The 21,626-nt window shown below is 40.9% G+C and overlaps 1 protein-coding gene across 1 annotated transcript in view; it reads right to left on the bottom strand.

The window, feature by feature from the left end:
• The window catches only part of Atl3 (atlastin GTPase 3), an 81,926-nt gene that overhangs the window by 27,456 nt on the left and 32,844 nt on the right, over positions 1-21,626 (bottom strand). The window contains exons 4-5 of the mRNA XM_004656575.3: positions 7,205-7,309; positions 4,175-4,225 (exon numbers count right to left, since the gene is read on the bottom strand). Of these exons, the coding sequence (XP_004656632.1) occupies positions 4,175-4,225; positions 7,205-7,309 (156 nt within the window). The remainder of the gene's footprint in view (positions 1-4,174; positions 4,226-7,204; positions 7,310-21,626) is intronic.

Below are 21,626 nucleotides of genomic sequence, written 5' to 3'. Positions count from 1 at the left end.
CATGATTATAAAAAAAAAATCCCATGGTAATACCCTCCCTCCCCCTCCAAACATGTAAGATTCTTAAAGAGAGAGTAGGGCCAGGTGTGGTGGCACACGCCTTTAAGTCCAGCACTTGGGAGGCAGGGGTTAGGAGGATCACTGTGAGTTCGAAGGCCACCCTGAGACTACATAGTAAATCAGCCTGGGCTAGAGTGAGACCTTACCTCAACGTCCCCCCAGAAAAAAAGGGGAGAGGCTGGAGGAATGGCTTAGCAGTTAAGGCATTTGCCTGCACAGCCAAAGAACCCAGGTTCGATTCCCTAGGACCCACGTTAGCCAGATGCACAAGGGGGTGCACATGTCTGGAGTTCATTTGCAGTGGCTGGAGGCCCTGGTGCACCCATCCTCTCTTTTCTCTCTCTTTTCCCCCCCTTTCTCTGTCAAATAAATAAATAAATAAAAATAAAATATTTAAGGACACACACAGAGAGAGAGAGTATACTTTGGATGGAAGTACCCTGCTAGGGTGGAGAAAACTTTACCCTAACACTATAGGATGTTGCAGGTGAATCTTAGTGCAAGAATTGGGTCACCCTCTCCACAGTGCTGGTGTTGGTCAGGGAGGTCCATGAGGCCCTCCATAAATATAGGCCATTGCACAGCACGTGGTTACTCACCAGAACTAGACAATAAGACCCTATTGCTAATGGCACCACAGACGGCATTGCAGGACACTGAGAAACCATGCTGGAACTGAGCTGGAAGATAGCTCCCTACCAGTTCTCATTGTGCTGAGAGGCTCTATGAGAGTTGCTGAGGGATAAAAGTCACCAAGAAGTTGGGCGTAATCTTAGCACTTGGGCAGTACAGGTAGGAGGATCACCATGAGTTCAAGGCCACCCCGAGACTACATAGTGAATTCCAAGTCAGTCTGAACTAGAGACCCTACCTCAAAAAACAAAAAAAAAAAAAAAGTGTTCTAGAGGGCTAGAGAGATAACTCAGAGGTTAAGGAACTTGCCTGCAAAGCCTAAGGACCGAGGTTTGATTTCCAGTACTCATATAAAACCAGACGCACAAGGTGGTACAAGTGTCTGGAGTTCATTGGCAGTGGCTGGAGGCCCTGATGTGCTCATTATTTCTCCCTCATAAATTAAAAAAAAAAAAATTTTTTTTTTTGGTTTATCGAGGTAGAGTCTTGCTCTGGAACAGGCTGACCTGGCCTTCACTATGTAGCATCAGGATGCCATCAAACTCACAGCAATCCTTCTACCTCTGTCTCCCAGGTACTGGGAGTGCTAGGATTAAAGGTATGCACGACCACACCCAGCCAATAAATAATTTTTATTTTTATTTATTTTATTTTATTTATTTATTTTTGGTTTTTCGAGGTAGGGTCTCACTCTAGCCCAGGCTAACCTGGAATTCACTATGAAGTTTCAGGGTGGCCTCAAACTCACGGCGATTCTCCTACCTCTGCCTCCTGAGTGCTGGGATTAAAGGCATGTACCACCACACCTGGCATAATTCTTATTTATGGAGGTAGTCTTGCTCTAGCCCAGGCTGAGCTGGAATTCACTTTGTAGCCTCAGAGTGGTCTTGAACTCACAGCAATCCTCGTACCTCTGCCTGCCTCCCATGCCCGTCTTCTAATATTTTTTAATGTTTTGTTTTGAAGGTAGGATCTCACTCTAGAGCTCTCAGGCTAATCTAGAATTCACTATGTAGTCTCAGGGTGGCCTTGAACTCCTGGCAATTCTCCTATCTTGGCTTCTCGAGTGCTGAGATTAAAGGCGTATGCCAGCATGCCTGGCTTTCTTTTCTTTTTTTTTTTTTTTTTTTTTTTTTTTGAGGTAGGGTCTCACTCTAGCCCAGGCTGACCTGGAATTCACTATGGAGTGTCAGGGTGGCCTCGAACTCACAGCGATCCTCCTACCTCTGCCTCCCAAGTGTTGGGATTAAAGGTGTGAGCCACCACGCCCGGCTTTTTCATGCCCAGCTTTAAAAAAAATATTTTTATTGATTATTCAAGCAGAGAGAGAATGGGTACACCAGGGCCTTCCCAGATGCTACAAATGGACTCCATATACATGAGTCTCTTTGTGCATCTGGCTTTATGTGGGTACTGGGGAGTCAAACTCAGGTTATTAGGCTTTGCAGGCAAGTTCCTTAACCACTGAGCAATCTCTCCCAGATAAATAATTTTTTTACAGTCTCCTAATCGTATATGTTTATCTCCTTTGATCAGTGCTGCTTTCACTTTTTTATTTATTTATTTGAGAGCAACAGACAGAGAGAAAAAGAAGCAGAGAGAGAGAGAGGATGGGTGCGCCAGGGCCTACAGCCACTGCAAATGAACTCCAGATGCATGCGCCACCTTGTACATCTGGCTTATATGGGTCCTGGAGGATCAAGGCTTGAACCAGGGTCCTTAGGCTTCACAGGCAAGCACTTAATTGCTAAGCCATCTCTCCAGCCACTGCTTTCACTCTTGATTGAAGAACCTGGTTTTTAGAGATGGCGATAAATACCAGAGAGACCCAAGACCCATCAAGAATAACAAGAAGAGAAAGCCATGTGCCTAATACAAGGCCAGTCATCTCTATTACACAGGGCCCATATTTCATCCATTTGCTAAAAACCACTTGGTTCTAAAAATTTTTTCTTAATCTTAAAACTAGTTTGGGGCTGGACAGATGGCTCAGCAGTTAAGGCACTTGCCTTCAGAGCCTAATGACCAGAATTCAATTCCCCAGTACCCATGTAAAGACAGATGTACAAACTGGCACATGCATCTGGAGTTCATTTCCAGTGGATTGTGGTACCCATTCTCTCTGTCTGCTTGCAAATAAATAAAATATATATATATATTTCAAAAAATTTTAGGGCAAGAGAACAGATAAGGCACTTGCCTACAAAGCAAAAGGACCCAGGTTCAATTCTCCAGGATCCACATAAGCCAGATGCACAAGGTGGCACATAGCTCTGGAGTTCGTTTGCAGAGGCTGGAGGCCCTAGTATACCTATTCTCTCCCTCTCTCTCAAATAGATAAAAATAAAAATTAAATTAAGCCGGGCATGGTGGCTCACACCTTTAATCCCAGCATCCAGAGGTAGGAGGATCGCCATGAGTTCAAGGACACCCTGAGATTACATAGTGAATTCCAGGTTAGCCTGAACTAGAGTGAGACCCTACCTTGGAAAAAAAGAAAATTAAATTAAAAAAAAATTTAAACCTCAAATTTTTTTTCTTTTATAGTACTAGGAATTCAACCCAGGGCCTTGAACATGCTAGGAAAGTACTCTGCCACTGTGTTCTATCTCCAGTCCCTTAATCTTGCATTTTTTTAATTTTAATTTTATTTACTTGAGAGAGAGAAAGGGGGGGGGGAGAGAATGGGGCTAGAGAGAGAATGAGCACGCCAGGGCCTTCAGCCACTGTCAACAAAGTCCAGACACATGTGCTGCCTTGTGCATCTGGCTTACATGGGTCCTGGAAAATAGAACCTGGGTCCTTTGGCTTTGCAGGGTAATGCCTTAACCACTAAGCCATCTCTCCATCCCTTAAGTCTTGAAATTTTTACATGATGCATTATGATGTTAAAATGATTAGGAAGAATATATACATATGGGTATTTTTAATTTTTTTTAAATACTTCATTTATTTATTTGAGAGAGGGAAAGAGGCAGAAAAAGAGAGAGAGAGAGAATGGGTGCGCCAGGGCTTCCAGCCACTGCAAACAAACTCCAGATGTATGCTCCACCTTGTGCATCTGACTTATGTGGGTACTGGGGAATCGAACCAAGGTCCTTTGGCTTTGCAGGCAAGCTCCTTAAGTGCTAAGTCATCTCTCCATGCCCTATTTTTAAATTTTAAAAATTAATTTGTGTGTATGGGCGAACCATGGTATCTAGCTGCTTCAAATACCCATCCAGCTTTATGTGGGTGGCTGGAAAATTAAACTTCGGCCAGTAGGCTTTGAAAGCAAGCATCTTTTAACTCCTGAGCTATCTCCCCAGCAACCTACATGCAGGCGTTTTGTTTTGGGTTTTGGCCCCTCCTCCTCCCTTCTCTCTGGTATTCTTTCTTCCCCTAGACAGTCCCCATTCAGATTTCATGTCTAGATTCTGCATACAAAACATTTGGTATTTTTCTCTTTCTCTTACCACCCCTTATTACCCTTTCCTGTTACCTGTAGTTGCTGAAGATCGTCTTCCTGAATGTTCTGGGACAAATTGTAAATCTAGAAAACAAAATTCAAAATGATAACTTCCTTGGCTTACTGCAAACAAATCCTAAATAAGCTTAAAGTAATGGAAGAGCTTTGCAGAATTAAAGATTTGCATTTAAGAATATGAACAGTGGGCTGGAGAGATGTCTCAGCAGTTAAAGGTACTTTCTTGCATAGCTTGATGCCCCAAGTTTGATTCCCCAGTACCCACATACAAGCCGAATGCATAAAGTAGAGCATGCATCTAGAGTTAATTTGCAGTGGCAAGAGGCCCTGACATAACCATTCTCCTATCTATCCATCCATCATCTTATCAATTAAAAGTAAAAAAATGAGGATCCTGATGTGGTGACCCACACCTACAAGACCAGCACTTGGGAGGCTAAGACAGGAGAATCACTGTGAATTCAAGGCCAGCCTGGATTGAGACCCTGATTAATTAATTAGTTATTTTTAAAAGGGGGGGGATTATAGAAATGGCTTGGCAGTTAAGGCACAGTTCCTTGTAAAGCCAAAGGACCCCAGTTCAGTTCCCCAGGACCCACGTAAAGCCAAGGTGTACAAGGTGGCACATGCATATGGAGTTCGTCTGCAGAGGTTAGAGGCCCTGGTGTGCCCATTCTCTCTATGTATATCTGCCTCTCTGTCTTTCAAATAAATAAGTAAAAATAAAATAGTTTTTTTTTTTAAATGAAGCCAGATGTGGTGGTGCATTCCTTTACTCCCAGCATTCAGGAGGCAGAGATAAGAGGATTGCTCTAAATTTGAGGTTAGCCTGGAACTAGAGTGAGTTCCAGGTTAGCTTGGGCTAAAGTGAGATCTTACCTCAAAAGAAAAAAGTGTGTGTGTGTGGTAGGGGGCTAGAGAGATGACTTAGCAGTTAAGGTACTTGCCTGCGAAGCCTAAGGACCCAGGTGCAATTTCCCAATACCCATGTAAGCCAAATGCACAAGATGGTACATGCATCTGAAATTCATTTGCAGTGGGTAGAGGCCCTAGCACACCCATTTTCTCCCTCCCTCCCTCCCTCCTTCTCTATCTCTCTCTGCTTTTCACTTTCAAATAAAAAGGAGGGAGGGAGGGAGGGATTCTTACTTTGTGTGTGTGTGTGTTTTATTTATTTATTTATTTGAGAGTAACAGAGAGAGAGAGAAAGGGAGAGAGAGAGACAGAGAGAGAATGGGCACGCCAGGACCTCCAGCCACTGCAAACGAACTCCAGATGCATATGCCCCCTTGTGCATCTGGCTAACGTGGGTCCTGGGGAATCAAGCTTCGAACCGGGGTCCTTAGGCTTCACAGGCAAGTGCTTAACTGCTAAGCCATCTCTCCAGCCCGGGATTCTTACTTTAAAAAAATATATTTTATTTATTTATGAGAGAGGCAGAGAGAGAGAAAGAATGAATAGATGTGCCAGGGCTTCTAACCACTGCAGATGAACTCCAGACTTATGTATCATCTTGTGCCTCTTGCTTACATGGGTAGTGGGACACAGAACTTGAATCCTCAGGCTTCACAAGCAAATTCCTTAACCACTAAGACATCTCTCCAACCCTATTTATTTATTTATTTATGGCTTTCTTGAGGTAGGGTCTCACTCTAGCTCAGGCTGACCTGGAAATCACTATGGAGTCTCAGGGTGGCCTCGAACTCATGGAAATTCTCCTACCTTTGCCTCCCAAGTGCTGGGATTAAAGGTGTCTGTCACCACGCCTGGCTATTTATTTATTTTTTGAGTGCTGAGATTAAAAACATGTGGCACCATGCCTGGCCAAGGGCTTTTTTTTCTTTTCACAATTTTTATTAACATTTTCCATGATTATAAAAATATCCCATGGTAATACCCTCCCCCACCACTTTCCCCTTTGAAATTCCATTCTCCATCATATGACCTCCCCATCTCAATCATTATAGTTACATATATAAAATACCAACCTATTAAGTACCCTCCTCCCTTCCTTTCTCTTCCCTTTATATCTCCTTTTTAACTTACTCTGGCCAAGGGCTTTTAAAAAATTTTATTTAGGGGCTGGAGAGATGACTCCAAGGTTAAGGTGCTTGCCTGTAAAGCCTAATGACCCCAGTTCAATACCCCAGTACCCACATGAAGCCAGACGCACAAAGTGGTACATTGCATCCGGAGTTCATTTGTAGTAGCTGGAGGCCCGGCATGCCCATTCTCTCTACCTCTCTCTACATGTATCTGTCTTGCTCTGCCTGCAAGTAAATAAAAATATTTAAAAAAAATAATTTTATTTAGGTTTGGAGAGATGACTTAGTGGTTAAGGCACTTGCCTGTAAAGCCTAAGGACCAGGTTTGACTTCCCAGTACCCACATAAGCCAAATGCACATGGTGGTATATGTATCTGGAGTTCATTTGCAGTCAGTAGAGGCCCTGATGTGTCTATTCTTTCTCTCTCAAATAAATAAAAATATTTTAAATGATTTACTTATTTGCAAAGACAGAAAGAGAAAATGGGACACACCAGAGCCTCTTGCCACTGCTAACTAACTCCAGCTGCATGTGCCACTATGTGCATCTGGTTTTACATGGGTACTAGGGAAGTGAACTCAGAATGGAAGGCTTTGCAAGCAAACATCTGTAACTGCTCAGCCACCCACAGCCCCTGGCTAAGAGCTTTTTAAGCAGTAAGATTATCTTTTGGAAAAATACAAATAAAAGGTTAAAGTCACAAAATTCCTTCTTTATAGTTTAAAACATCTTAAGATATTTGAAATTCTTCTTGGAATACTCTATACAATTATACAAATTGAAAACTAAATTAACTCCTTCTTGAGATCCAAAGTGTTTAACTTAAATAAACAGTCTAAAAAGAATATTTAGATTCCATCACAGTTGTAACTGATGAACTGGAGATAGAGCTCAGTAGTAGGGCACTTGCCTAACATGTGCAAGGCCCTAGATTCAATCCCCGAGATATAATCCCCAGGAAGGAGGAAGGGAGAGGAAGAGGGAAAAAGAAATCTTACCTGAACTGAACTAGTCATGGTGCTTAAAGCAAAAATGGTCGCACAGTCTTTCACAGTTGATTGGCTATCAAAGGCTCCCTGGGTATCCATTAGAACAACTGCAACCTAAATAAGAGAAAAGAAAATACAAAACATGTTAAGGTAAATAAAAACAGGGGAAAATGCCAGGAAAAAAATTGCAAAAAACACACAGACAGGCTTGATGGCTCATAACTGCGATCCCAGAAGTTTGGAGGCTGAGGCAGAGGATTTCTTTGAGTTCAAGACAAGCCTGGGTTTCCAGGTTAACCTGGACCACAGCATATGATCCCATCTCAAAGATGGGGTGAGGAGGGGAGAGGTTGGAGAGATGGCATAGTGATTACGGTGCTTGCCTGCGAAGCCTAAGGACTCAGATTAGATTCTCAAGTACCCATGTAAACCAGATGCACAAGGTGGTGCATGCATTTAAAGATCATTTGCAGTGACTGGCACTCATTCTCTACATATCTGCCTCTTTCTCTCTCAAACGAACAAATAAATAAATAAATTTTAAAAAGAGAGACAGACAAAGGAGGGCTGGAGAGACGGCTTCACAGTTAAGGCACTTTGCCTGCAAAACCTAAGAACCCAGGTTCAATTCCCCAGTACCCACATAAGACAGATGCACAAGGTAGTCCATGAGTCTGGAGTTTGTTTGCAGTAGCTAGAGGCCCTAGCATAACCATTCTCTTTTTCTCTGCCTCTTTCTCTTAAAATAAGTAAATAAATTAAATATTAAATATGTAAATAAATTAAATATTAAATATTAACGTAGGCTTTATCCCAGAGATGCAGGGATGGTTCAATACACGCAAATCTATAAATGTAATACATTACATAAACGCGTTGAAGGACAAAAATCACATGATCATCTCATTGTACACAGAGAAAGCATTTGACAAAATCCAACATCCCTTCATGATAAAAGTCCTACAGAGACTGGGAATAGAAGGAACATATCTCAATATAATAAGAGCTATTTATGACAAGCCTACAGCCAACATATTACTAAATGGGGAAAAACTGGAAGCTTTTCCACTAAAATCAGAACAAGACAAGGGTGTCCACTGTCCCCACTTTAATATAGTTCTGGAAGTCTTAGCCATAGCAATAAGGCAAGAGACACACAAAACAGGGATACAAATTGGGAAGGAAGAGATCAAGTTATCATTATTTGCAGATGACATGATTCTACACATAAAGGACCCTAAAGACTACTAGAAAACTGTTAGAGCTGATCAAAACCTACAGCCATGTAGCAGGATACAAAATAAATACACAGAAATCAGTAGCCTTCATATATGCTAACAACAAACACACAGAGGATGAAATCAGAGAATCACTCCCATTCACAATTGCATCAAAAAAATAAAGTGCCTTGGAATAAACCTAACCAAGGAAGTAAAGAATCTCTACCATGAGAACTTTAAAACACTCAAGCAAGAAATTGCAGAAGACACTAGAAAGTGGAGAAACATCCCTTATTCCTGGATTGGAAGAATCAATATTGTGAAAATGGCAATCTTACCTAAAGCAATCTACACATTTAAGACAATCCCTATCAAAATTCCAAAAGCATTCTTCATGGAAATAGAAAAAAACAATCTAAAAATTCATTTAGAATCACAAAAAAACTCAAATATCTAAAATAATACTGAACAACAAAAATAAGGTTGGTGGTATCACTATACCTGATTTTAATCTATACTACAGAGCCATAGTAACAAAAACAGCATGGTACTGGCACAAAAACAGACATGTAGATCAGTGGAACAGAACAGAGGACCCAGATGTAAGCCCAAGTAGCTATAGCCACCTGATATTCGATAAAAATGCCAAAAATACTCATTGGAGAAAAGACAGCCTCTGCAGCAAATGGTGTTGGGAAAACTGGATATATATCTGCAGAAGGATGAAAATAGACTCTTCTCTCTCGCCATGCACAAGAATTAAGTCCAAATGGATAAAAGACCTTAACATCAGACCTGAAACTCTGAAACTGCTAGAGGAAAAAGTAGGGGAAACCCTTCAACATATTGGTCTTGGCAAAGACTTTCTCAATACAAGCCCAATTGCTCAGGCAATAAAACCACAGATTAATCACTGGGCCCTCATGAAATTACAAAGATTTTGCACTGCAAAGGACACAGTGAGAAAAGCAAAGAGGCAACCTACAGAATGGGAAAAAATCTTCGCCAGCTATATATCTGATAGAGGATTAATATCTAGGATATACATAGAACTCAGAAAGTTAAATAATAAGGAATCAAAAAAGCCAAATAAAAAATGGGCTATGGAGCTAAATAGAGCATTCTCAAAGGAAGAAATACGAATGGCATATAAGCATCTAAAAAAATGTTCTACATCACTAGCCATCAGGGAAATGCAGATTAAAACTACATTGAGATTCCATCTCACTCCTGTCAGATTGGCCACCATCGTGAAAACAAATGATCATAAATGTTGGCGGGGATGTGGAAAAAGAGGAACCCTTCTACACTGCTGGTGAGAATGCCATCTGGTCCAGCCATTGTGGAAATCAGTGTGGAGGTTCCTACAACAGCTAAATATTGATCTACCATATGACCCAGCTATAGCATTCCTAGGCATATATCCTAAGGACTCATCTCATTTCCTTAGAAGTACGTGCTCAACCATGTTTATTGCTGCTCAATTTATAATAGCTGGGAAATGGAACCAGCCTAGATGTCCCTCAACTTATGAGTGGATAATGAAGATGTGGCACATTTATACAATGGAGTTCTACTCAGCGGTAAAGAAAAATGAAGTTATGAAATTTGCAGAAAAACAGATGGACCTGAAAAGGATTATACTTAGTGAGGTAACCCAGGCCCAGAAAGCCAAGCGCCAAATGTTCTTTCTCATATGTGGATCCTAGCTACAGATGATTGGGCTTCTGCATGAGAATGCAAATACTTAGTAGTAGAGGCCAGTAAGTTAAAAAGGAGACATAAAGGGAAGATAAAGGAAGGGAGGAAGGTACTTAATAGGTTGATATTGTATATTTGTAAGTACAATGATTGAGATGGGGAGGTAATATGATGGAGAATGGAATTTCAAAGAGGAAAGTGGAAGGGGAGGGAATTACCATGGGATATTTTTTTTATAATCATGGAAAATGCTAATAAAATTTTTTTTTAAATCCCCCAACTAAAAAAAAGCCCAGGGCTAGAGGGATGGCTGGAGCGGTTAAGGCATTTGCCTGCAAAGCCAAAGGACCCTGGTTCAATTCTCCAGGACCCATGTAAGCCAGATGCACAAGGTGACATATGCATCTAGAGTTCATTTGCAGTGGCTGGAGGCCCTGGCACACCCATTCTTTCTGTCTCTGTCTCTTTCTCTCTCTCTCTCTCTCTCTCTCTCTGGTTCTTTCAAATTAATTACAAAAAAAAAAAAGGCCCAGGCCCAGATAGATTCACTGGTGAATTTTAACAGACCTTCATAGAAGACTTTCTATGAAGAAGAATGCTTCTCAAAATTTTCCATAAAATAAAAAAGAAAGTAATACTACCAAATTCCTTCTACAAAGCCAGCATCACCCTGATAACAAAACCAGACAAAGAACAAAAAAAAAAAAGAAAACTACAGACTGATCTCCCTCATGTACATAGATGGAAAAATTCTCAACAAAATATTGGTAAACAGAATACAAGAACATATCAAAAAGATCATTCATCCCAGCCAAACAGGCTTTATCCCAGAGATGCAGGGATGGTCCAACACACAAATTGATAAATGTAATGTATTATACAAAATCACATGATCATCTCAATAGATACAGAAAAAGCATTTAACAAAATCCAACATTCCTTCATGGTAAAAGTCCTACAGAAACTGGGAAGAGAAGGAATACATCTCAAAATAATAAAGGTTATTTATGACAAACCTACAGCCAACATAATACTAAATGGGGAAAAACTGGAAACTTTTCCACTAAAATCAGGAACGAGACAAGGGTGTCCACTGTCCCTACTTTTATTTAATATAGTCCTGGAAGTCTTAGCCACAGTAATAAGGCAAGAAACATTCATAAAAGGATAGAAATTGAAAAGGAAGAGACCAAATTATCATTATTTGCAGATGATATGATTCTATACATAAAGGACCCTAAAGACTCTACCAGCAAACTGTTAGAGCTGATAAACACTTTTAGCAATATAGCAGGATACAAAATTGTACTTAAAATACAGAGAAATCAGTAGCTTTCCTATATACTAGCAACAAACATAGGGAGGGTGAAATCAGGGAATCACTCCCATTCACAATTGCTTCGAAAAAGAAAAAATAAATAAAGCACCTTTGAGTAACCAAAGAAGTGAAGGATTTCTACAAGGAAAACTTCAAAACACTTAAGCAAAATATTGCTGAAGACATTAAGAAATGAAAAGACATCCCATGTTCTTGGATTGGAAAAATCAATATTATGAAAATGTCATTCTTACCAAAAGCAATCTACACACTTAATACAATCCCCATTAAAATTCCAATGACATTCTTCAGGGAAATAGAAAAAAAGATCCTAAAATTCATTTGGAAGCACAAAAAACCTCAAACAGACAAAACAATTTTGAGCAACAAAAATAAGGCTGGCAGTATCACCATGCCCAATTTTAACCTATATTACAAAGCCATAGTAACAAAAACAGCATGGTACTGGCACAAAGACAAACATAGATAAATGAAACAGAAAAGAGAACCCAGATGTAAATCCTGGTAGCTATAGCCATCTGATTGTTGACAAAAGTCAGCAGTAGTGAAAACAGTGGATACTATAAGCGTCAGGTTTAGCCAGACAGGCCAAATGACTGAACAAGTGCTATAGTGGCATGTCAGTTATGGAGGAAATCAACTGCTCTATAATTGGACTGGAGGCATGTTCTATGGAAGGGAATACATGCCTGGAACTGAAAACCTAATCAAAAGCCCACAGTGGGGGAGGTCATGAGCCTTAGGAGTGTAACACCTTCTCTCGTCTGGCTTAAAGTATATATTATGCTCACCAAACTGCCCTGTAAGCATTTTACTTAATGTTCATATATATTAATACTACCCTCACTTTTGGTTGGAGAAGCTTCTCTTTTCAGATGGCAGTGACCACCAGGATGACTACAAAGGCATCATAGTGGTGAGAAGAAGTGATGGAGGAATGTTCAGCACTGAAACATCTCTATTACACCTTCTAAGGCTCAGGGTCCATTGCGGGAGAGGTGGCAGAAAGAATGTATGAGCCTAAGGAAAGGTAGGACTGCTTACAATGTAATTGTCCAGACAGAAATTGGCCTCGATATCCATGACCTCACAATGCCTAGCAATACCTTCTCAAGACCCTCATAGTAGGAGGAAAAGATGATGACATCAAAATAAAAGACAGACTAATACAGAGAGAGTGGATACAACAGACAGTGGAGTTGTGAAGGGGAAAGTGGGGGAGGGGAGGGAATTATCATGGTTATTGTCTATAAGTATGGAAGCTGACAATTAAAAACAAGTAAAAAATAAAAAATAACCAAGAATGTAAGAGCCAAAGCAGCTTTGGCATGCTGTTTTCCACACACATGTACCTACTGCATTCGTTACCTAACAGCAGCTATCATTAATTACATAAGACCAGTATAATAATGGGCCCATCAACAGGGTGTCATTGATAATGGAAGAGATCAACAATGAAAACAATAATAACAAAAAAATTAAAACCCATGTCAAAACACAAGAGAGAGGACACTCTATCTTAAACTCTTACCCATTGCAGATGTGTTGATATTTTTTAAAGTTTTATTTATTTATTTGAGAGAGACAAAGAGAGACAGAACGGGTGCATCAGGGCCTCAGGCACGGCAAACGAAGTCCACATGTATGTGCCACCTTGTGCATCTGGCTTACATGGTACTGTGTTCTCGGGCTTTACAGACAAATGCCTTAACCACTAAGGCATCTCTCCAGCCCCCTAGATATTCTCTAAGAAGTATTAATACAGTTTTGTTGTACCCAGTACAAGATCTCATTTGTCAGGTCTCTACTTGAATATAAGTCTATGTTAGCTGGGCGTGGTGTCACACACTTTTAATCCCACCACTCAGGAAGCAGGGATAGGAGGATCCCTGTGAGTTCAAAGCCACCCTGAGACTACATTGTGAATTCCAGGTCAGCCTGGACTAAAGCCAAGACCTTACCTCAAAAAAAAAAAAAAAACACAGAAGAGAGGTTAGTTGGAAAAAGTCCAGGGCTCAGGAGATGACTCAGTGGTTAAAGGTGCTTGCTCTCAAAATCCACTAGAACAGTTTCAATACCCCAGTCCCTATGTAAAGCCAGATCACAAAAAGTGGTGTCTGTATCTGGCATTCATTTGCAGCAGCAAGAAACCTTGGTGCAAAAAATGAGTCAAGAAGGAAGGAACAAACCAACCAACCAACCCTGGTGCACCTATACACACATATGCATGCAAATAAATTCTTAAAAAGATGAAGCAGGGCTGGAGGGATGGCTTAGCAGTTGAGGTGTTTGCCTGCCAAGCCAAAGGACCCAGGTTCAACTCCCCAGGACTCATGTTAGCCAGATGCAAAAGGGGGTGCACACGTCTGGAGTTGGTTTGCAGTGGCTGGAGGCCCTGGCGCACCTGTTCTCTACCCCCTCCTCACTTTACTCTGTCAAATAAATAAATAAATAAATAAAAATTTTTAAAAAAGAAGCAGCAGTTCAGTGGAAAGGGGATGGAGGAAATAAAGGGAATTATGATCAAAATACATTATATATATGAAAATTGTCCATAAAATAGTTGTTTAAAAAGGGAAAAGCGCTGGGCATGATGCTACATGCCTTTAATTCCAGCATTCAGGAGACAGAGGTAGGAGGATTGCTGTAAATTTGAGGCCAGCCTGAGACTACATAGTGAATTCTAGGTCAATCTGGACTAGAATGAGGCCTAACCTAAAAAAAAAAAAAACAAGGGCTAGAGAAATGGCTTAGCAGTTAAGGCACTTGCCTGCAAAGTCAAAGGACCCCAGTTTGATTCACCTGGGAACAAACCAGATGCATATGGTAGCGCAGGCATCTGGAGTTTGTTTGCAGTGGCTGGAGGCCTTGGAGGCCCATTCTCTTTCTGTCTATCTGCCACTCTCTCAAATAAATAAATAAATATGTAAAAAATAAAAAGGAAAAAGGCCAGGTGTGGTGACACACCTTTAATCCCAGCTCAGGAGGCAGAGATAGGAAGATCACAGTGAGTTTGAAGCCAGCCTGGGACTACAGAGTGAGTTTCAAGTCATCTTGTGCTAGAGTGGGACCCAATTTCAAAAAAAAAAAAAAAAAAAAAAAAATCAGGGCTTGAGAATGGCTTAGCAGTTAAGGCATTTGCCTGTGAAACCAAAGGACCCAGGTTTGATTCCACAGGACCCATGTAAGCCAGATGCACTACGGCACATGTGTCTAGAGTTCATTCACAATGGCAGGAGGCCCTGGTGTGCACATTCTCTGTCTGTCTCTCTTCTATCTCTCTCTGCTTGCAAATAAATACATTTTTTTAAAAAATCAAATAAATAAATAAAAGGTGGGAGGAAGAAACTGAAAAAGTAAGCTTTTCAGAGCTTCCAGCACTCACTTGCAGGCTCTATCAAAAAAAAGGCATGCTTTGACTAGAGCACTTTGCTAGAGAAGATTACCTGCTCTGACCTGTGATATGCTACAAAAGACGGGCAGGAGCAACATGAAAGGCACAGAAAATTATTCCATTCATTGACAAAGCCAATGCTGTAGTCACATAGTTCACTATGCAACCAGTCACTCAATATTTTTTGTTGTTGTTGCTATTGTTGAAATATAATTTAAAATAGCAGGCTGGAGGGATGGCTTGCTGTTAAGACGTTTGCCTGCAAAGCCAAAGGACTCAGGTTCAGTTCCCCAGGACCCACGTTAGCCAGATGCACGAGGTGGCGCATATGTTTGGAGTTTGTTTGTAGTGGCTGGAGACTCTGGCATGCCCATTCACACTCTCTCTTTCTCTCTGTCAAGTAAATAAATAAAAATAAAATAACAACAATCATATGCTGTGATGTTTTGGCATTTATCAGCAAAGCTGCATTCATGTCTCAGATTTCTGTAAAATTTTCTGGTTGGTTGGGCTAGAGAGCTGGCTTAACCATTAAGGAGTTTGCCTGCAAAGCCCGCATCTGGAGTTCCTTTGCAGTGGCTGAAGGCCCTGGCGTGCCCATTCTCTCATTCTCTCTCCCTCTTTCTCTGTCAAATAAATAAATAAATAAATAAAATAAACCAGGCATGGTGGCACTCGCCTTTAATCCCAGCACTTGGGAGGCAGAGGTAGGAGGATCACCATGAGTTCAAGGCCACCCTGAGACTACATAGTGAATTCCAGGTCAGCCTGAGCTACAGTGAAACCCTACCTCAATAAAACAAACAAACAAAAATTAACATTTATTTAAACCTTTAAAAATATAGAAAACAACAAACCAACAATGATGCCATTTGGAGAATGTAGGCTATCAACTCCATGAAATATAACTAGCATCACAAAACCACTGTCTTTCTAAAATAAAAAATTGCTTTTTCCATTCCTACCCTAAAATGGTATTTATGCAAAATATCAAATGAGATATAGCATTTTATTATCTTTACTCAATTTGCTATAATTATCAGTCATACAACTTAAATATTTTCAAATTTGCATATACCCATGACCAGTTCTAAGAGAGGACAGAGTTTTTTAACATACTCAGAAAGATAAGTAAATTCAACAGGAACTGCCTGATTCTTTACCAACACCTATATTACTGCAAAGCCAGCAAAGACACTTCCTGTGAAAGTCTTTAGCCTAAGAAAAGAAAGAGCATAGTAACAACATTTTTAAGTAAGAGTTACAATAATGGGTTGGAGAGATGGCTCTCTCTGCTTGCAAATAAATAAACAATTTGTTTTAAGAATGTATACCAAGCAAAGCATGGTAGTGTATGACTTTAATCCCAGCACTTGGGAGGCAGAAGTAGAAAGATTACTTTTGATTTCAAGGCTAGCCTGAAACTACATAATGAATTCCAGTTCAACCCAAGCTAAAGCAAGATTCTACCTCAAAAAAGGAGTTCATTTGCAGGGGCCCGCCCAGTCTCTCTCTCTGTCTGCCTCTTTCTCTGTCATTCTCAAATAAATAAATAAAAATGAACAAAAAATTAAAAACAAACAAACAAAAACAAGTAGACAAATTAATACACATAAAAGATAAACCAGGTGCACTGATACATCCTGTAGGACTCAGGAGGCTGAGGTAGCAAGTTGGAGGCTAGCCTCAACCTGATTTCAAAAAAAAAAAGACACACACTAGCAGGTGCTGGTAAGAATGTGGAAACTGGGCGTTGTCGATGAGAATACAGGTTGGTGGCATCATCTTCAGAAGCTATTTGGTAGCTTCCTGAAAGGTTAGTCATGGACTTGTCATGTGACTCAGTAACTATACTCCTAAACTGTCATGATTTATATAAGAATTGTTTCCTGGGCTGAAGATATGGCTTAGCAGTTAAGACGCTTGCCTGTGAAGCCTAAGGACCCAGGTTCAATTCTCCAGCACTCATGTAAGCAAGACACACAAGGTAGCACATGCATGTCGCCTGGGATTTATTTGCAGTGGCTGGAGGCCCTGGTGTACCCATTCTCTATCTGCCTCTTCCTCTCTCATTCTCTCTTTCCAATAAATATTAAAAAAAAAAAATTCCTGGCAGGGCGAGGTGGCGCACACCTTTAATCACAGCAGCACTCAGGAGGCAGGAGGATCATTTGAGGCCACTCTGAGACTACATAGTGAATTCCAGGTCAGCTTGGACTAGAGTGAAACCTTATCTTAAAAAACAAACAAAAAGAAAAATTGTTTCCTAAAAGGCTCATGTGCTTGAAGATGTCCTTCACAGCTGGTAATTCATGAGACTTGACCAGATTGTGAGAGCGCTAACCTTATCAATGGGCTCAATCATCAATGGGTTAACCTACTGATGAGCTCATACTGAATGAGCTATTGGTTGGAAGAAGTAGGCTGCTGGGGGGTCACATCCTTGAATCTTGTATTTGTCCTGGCCACTCCTGTACACCTCCCTCTGCTTCCTGTCCTCTATGGGGTCAGCTGCTTTGCTCTACCACATGCTTCCTCTCATGCTGCTCAGCCTCGCCTCAGGCTCACAGCAGAGGACCAGCTGAACGTGGCAGAGAACACTGAAACTATGACCAAAATAAATCTTGCCTCCCTTAAGTTGTTTATCTCAGGTATGTATCAGCGATGAAAAGCAAACATATAGAATAAACAAGAGCTGGTCATCAAAAAGTAAACATATTATAGGTATATACAAGGGCAGAAATCAGCAAAAAAGCCAACATAATAGAGGAAAAGATAATGACATCTTTATAAAATAGACTGATTGAGAGGGGGAGCGGATATGATAGAGAATGGAATTGTGAAGGGGACAGTGTGGGGGGAAGGAAATTATCATGGTTTATTGTCTATAATTATGGAAGTTGTCAATAATGTAAAAAAGTTTGAAAACAAGCATAGATGTATACAAAAGTGAAACCAGAAAAACTGGTATACAAATATTTATGGCAAGTTTTTTTTGTGTGTGTGTGTGTGTGTGTGTGTGTGTGCCCGCACGTGCGTGCGTGTGCGTGCGTGTGTGTGTGTGTGTGTGTGTGTGTGTGTGTGTGTGTATGTATGTATGTATCAGGGAGAGGGTCTCACTCTGTAGCCCAAGCTGGCCTTCAAACCACAGTCCTCCTACCTCACTTTCCAAAGCACTGGAATTACAGGCATGCACTATTTCACACAGATATGTAGCTTATAAGAGCCAAAAGTGGAAACAGCCTGGCATGGTGGCGCATGCCCTTAATCCCAGAGCTCAGGAGGCAGAGGCCGGAGGATTGCTGTAAGTTTGAGGCCAGCCTGAGACTACATACTGAATTCCAGGTCAGCCTGAGCTAGAGTGAGACCCTACCTCAAAAAACAACAAAAACATGGAAACAACTCAAATGTCCATCAATTAATGAATAAACTAAGTATGGTCTATCCATACAATGGAATACTGTTCAGCCACAGAAAGAAGTGAAGTACTGGTAAAGGCCTTGAGGGGAATAGGCTGAATGGGGGAGGCCAGAAACACACACAAAATGTATTATTTCACTTGTATCAAAAGTCTAGAATGGGCTGGAGAGATGGCTTAATGATTAAGGCAGTTGCCTATGAAGCCTAAGGTCCCAGGTTTGATTCCCCAGTACTCACATAAGCCAGATGCACATGGTGGCATACATGCATCTGGAGTTCCTTTGCACTGGTTAGAGGCCCTGGCACACCACTCTCTCTCTCTATCTGCCTCTGTCTCTCTCTCTCTCAAATAAATATTTTATTTTTACTTATTTGACAGAGAAAGAGGGAGAGACAGAGAGAGAGACAGAATGGGCATGCTAGGGCCTCCAGCCACTGCAAACAAATTCCAGATATGTGTAACCCCTTGTGTATCTGGCTAATATGGGTTTGCAGGCAAATGCCTTAACTGCTAAGCCATCCCTCCAGCCCAATAAAATTATTTTTTTAAGTAAAAAAAAAAAAAAAAAATCCAGAATGATAGATTCATGAAAAATCTGCAAATCAAGCTCAGTGGTAGAGCACTTGCTTGAATCCCCATAACACAGTCAGTGTGTCCATGAATCTACTTCCCCAAAGCAGGTCCCACCTAAAAGCTCAATCAACAGCATATTAGTAGTGGCCTGGGCTGGGGAAAAGAGGGAAATGGGAAGTGAATGCCTACAAACATAAAGTAGTTGTTTGATTTGTTTGTGGTGTGTTTTAGTAATGAAAATGTTCTGGAATTAGATGGTGAGAACACTTGTATAGCCTCATAAATACATTAAAAACCACTGAATTAGACAATTCTCTGTACTATGTAAATAATAACTCAATAAAAAGTGCCAATCAGGGGGTTGGAGAGATGGCTTAGTGGTTAATATGCTTACCAGCAAAGCCAAAGGACCCAGGTTCAATTCCCCAGGACCCACATAAGCCAGATGCACAAGGTGGCACATGCATCTGGAGTTCATTTGCAATGGCTGAAGGCCCTAGCACACCCATTCTCTCTCTCTCAAGTAATAAAAAATTTTTAAAAGCTATAAACTTCTTTTGTAAAAAATATTTTATATATTTATTTATGAAAAAGGGAGAGAGAATGGGCACACCAGGACCTCTAGCCACTACAAATGAACTCCAGATGCATGTACCAGATTATGTATCTGGCTTATGTGAGTACAATGGAATTGAACCAAGGTCCTTAAGCTTCACAGGCAAGTGCTTTAACCAATAAACCATCTCCCCGGACCCAAAATAAACTTCTTTAAAAAAGAGCTAAGCAGCCGGGAGTGGTGGCACATGCCTTTAATCCCAGCACTTGGGAGGCAGAGGTAAGAGGATCATCGAGAGTTCGAGGCCACCCTGAGATTACATAGTTTATTCCAGGTCAGCCTGGACCAGAGTGAGACCCTACCTTGGAAAGACCAAAAAAAAAAAAAAAAAAAAAAGAGCTAATCAGGCAGGCATGATGGCACATGCCTTTAATCCCAGTACTTGGGAAGCAGAGGTAAGGAGTATTTCTTTGAGTTCGAAGCTAGTCTAGGATGAAATAAAGCTAATCATAGTAAATATTTGCTAGTTAGAAACATGAGACTAAATAGAGAAAACAAGGGGAAATACTAAAGATAAACTCCTTGAAGAATAGAACGCACATGTATTCTTGGATAAAGCACTAGACATTTGAGGGAAATGGTCCCAGATCATGTAGTGGAACAGAAAACTGACATAGTCTTGTCTTTTTTTTTTTTTCTTTTGTTGATTTGAACACAGAGTCCCATACAATGTACCCAAGCTGGCCTGGCACTTAATAGGTAGCCCATGATAGTCTTAATTTACCTTCAGCAATCCTCCTGCCTCAGCCTCCCAAGGTTTATAGGTCTAAGCCATCATGTTCAGCTCTTATTCATTTGTTGAGAAGCAGTCTTTTCAATGTAGCCCAGGCCAGCCTCTAGTAATCCTATTGCCTCTGCCTCTGGAGTGCAAGGTTATAGGTGTGAGCCACTATACATGGCTCTGACAGCTGCTTTCTTCTTTGTTAGTTGGTTTGTTAGCTGGCTGTTTGTTTTTTCAAGGTAGGGTCTACTCTAGTTCAGGCTGACCCGGAATTCACTATAAGGATGGCCTCGAACTCATGGCGATCCTCCTACCTCAGCCTCCCAAGTGCTGGGATTAAAGACGTGTGCCACCACGCCCGGTGGTTTATTAGCTTTTTGTTTACTTGCTTGTTCATGACAAGATCTCATGAATCCTAAACTGGCTAAGTAGCCAAGGATGACCTTGAACTCCTGATCTTCCTGTCTCCACCTCCTATGTGTTATCACATTCAGTTTATGCAGTGCTGTGGATCAAACCCAGGGCTTGGTACATGCTAGACAAATACTACCAAATGAGGTACATCCCAGCCCTCAAATAGCTACTTTCTGTTTGAAACCTTCCAGAACCATGCATTTGACCTTTTACAACCTAGCTATACATTATTTTGTTTTGTTTTGTTTTTTGAGGTAGGATCTCACTCTGGCTCAGGCTGACCTGGAATTCACTATGTAGTCTCAGGGTGGCCTCAAACTCTCAGCGATCCTCCTACCTCTGCCTCCGAGTGTTGGGATTAAAGGCGTGTGTCACCACGCCCAGCTGCTATACATTATTTTTAAACTGTATATTTGTAACACCTTTATTTATTTATTTTATTGTTTTTTGCTTTTTGAGCAGCATAATGGCTTTCTTTTCATAAAAAGGAATGTTTTTGTTTTTCAAGATAGGGTTTCAATGTAGCCCAGGCTGACCTGGAACTCACTATGTAGTCTCAGGCTGACCTCAAACTCACAGTGATCCTCCTACCTCTACCTCCTAAGTGCTGGAATTAAAGGTGTGTGCCACTGCACCCAGCTTAGAATACATATTTTGAAGCCTCCCTGAACCTAACTTTGTACTTGGTACTGGGGAATCTAGATAAGTATACTATAGAATCTGCTGTCACACAGAGTCAGAAAAGAAGTAATTATAGTACATTAGGAAATAGAAATTATCATGGACATAAAAGGATAAAAAATTAATTTTCAATTGGATTAATGCAGTATCCATTCAAGTTCTCATCTTGAACCTAACATAGTGGTGCATGACTTATTCCAGCACAAAGGAAGAATAGGCAGGTTCATCATGAGGATAAGGCCAACCTGGGCAACTTAGCAAGACTATCTCAAGGGTCTGGGAAGGTGACTCAATAGTTAAATGCACTTGCTTGCAAAACCTGTCAGCCCAGCTTCAATTCCCCCAAAAAAC

The sequence above is a fragment of the Jaculus jaculus genome, chromosome 1 (genome assembly GCF_020740685.1).
Source record: "Jaculus jaculus isolate mJacJac1 chromosome 1, mJacJac1.mat.Y.cur, whole genome shotgun sequence".
NCBI lineage: Eukaryota > Metazoa > Chordata > Mammalia > Rodentia > Dipodidae > Jaculus > Jaculus jaculus.
This window is presented reverse-complemented; position numbering and strand designations above follow the sequence as displayed.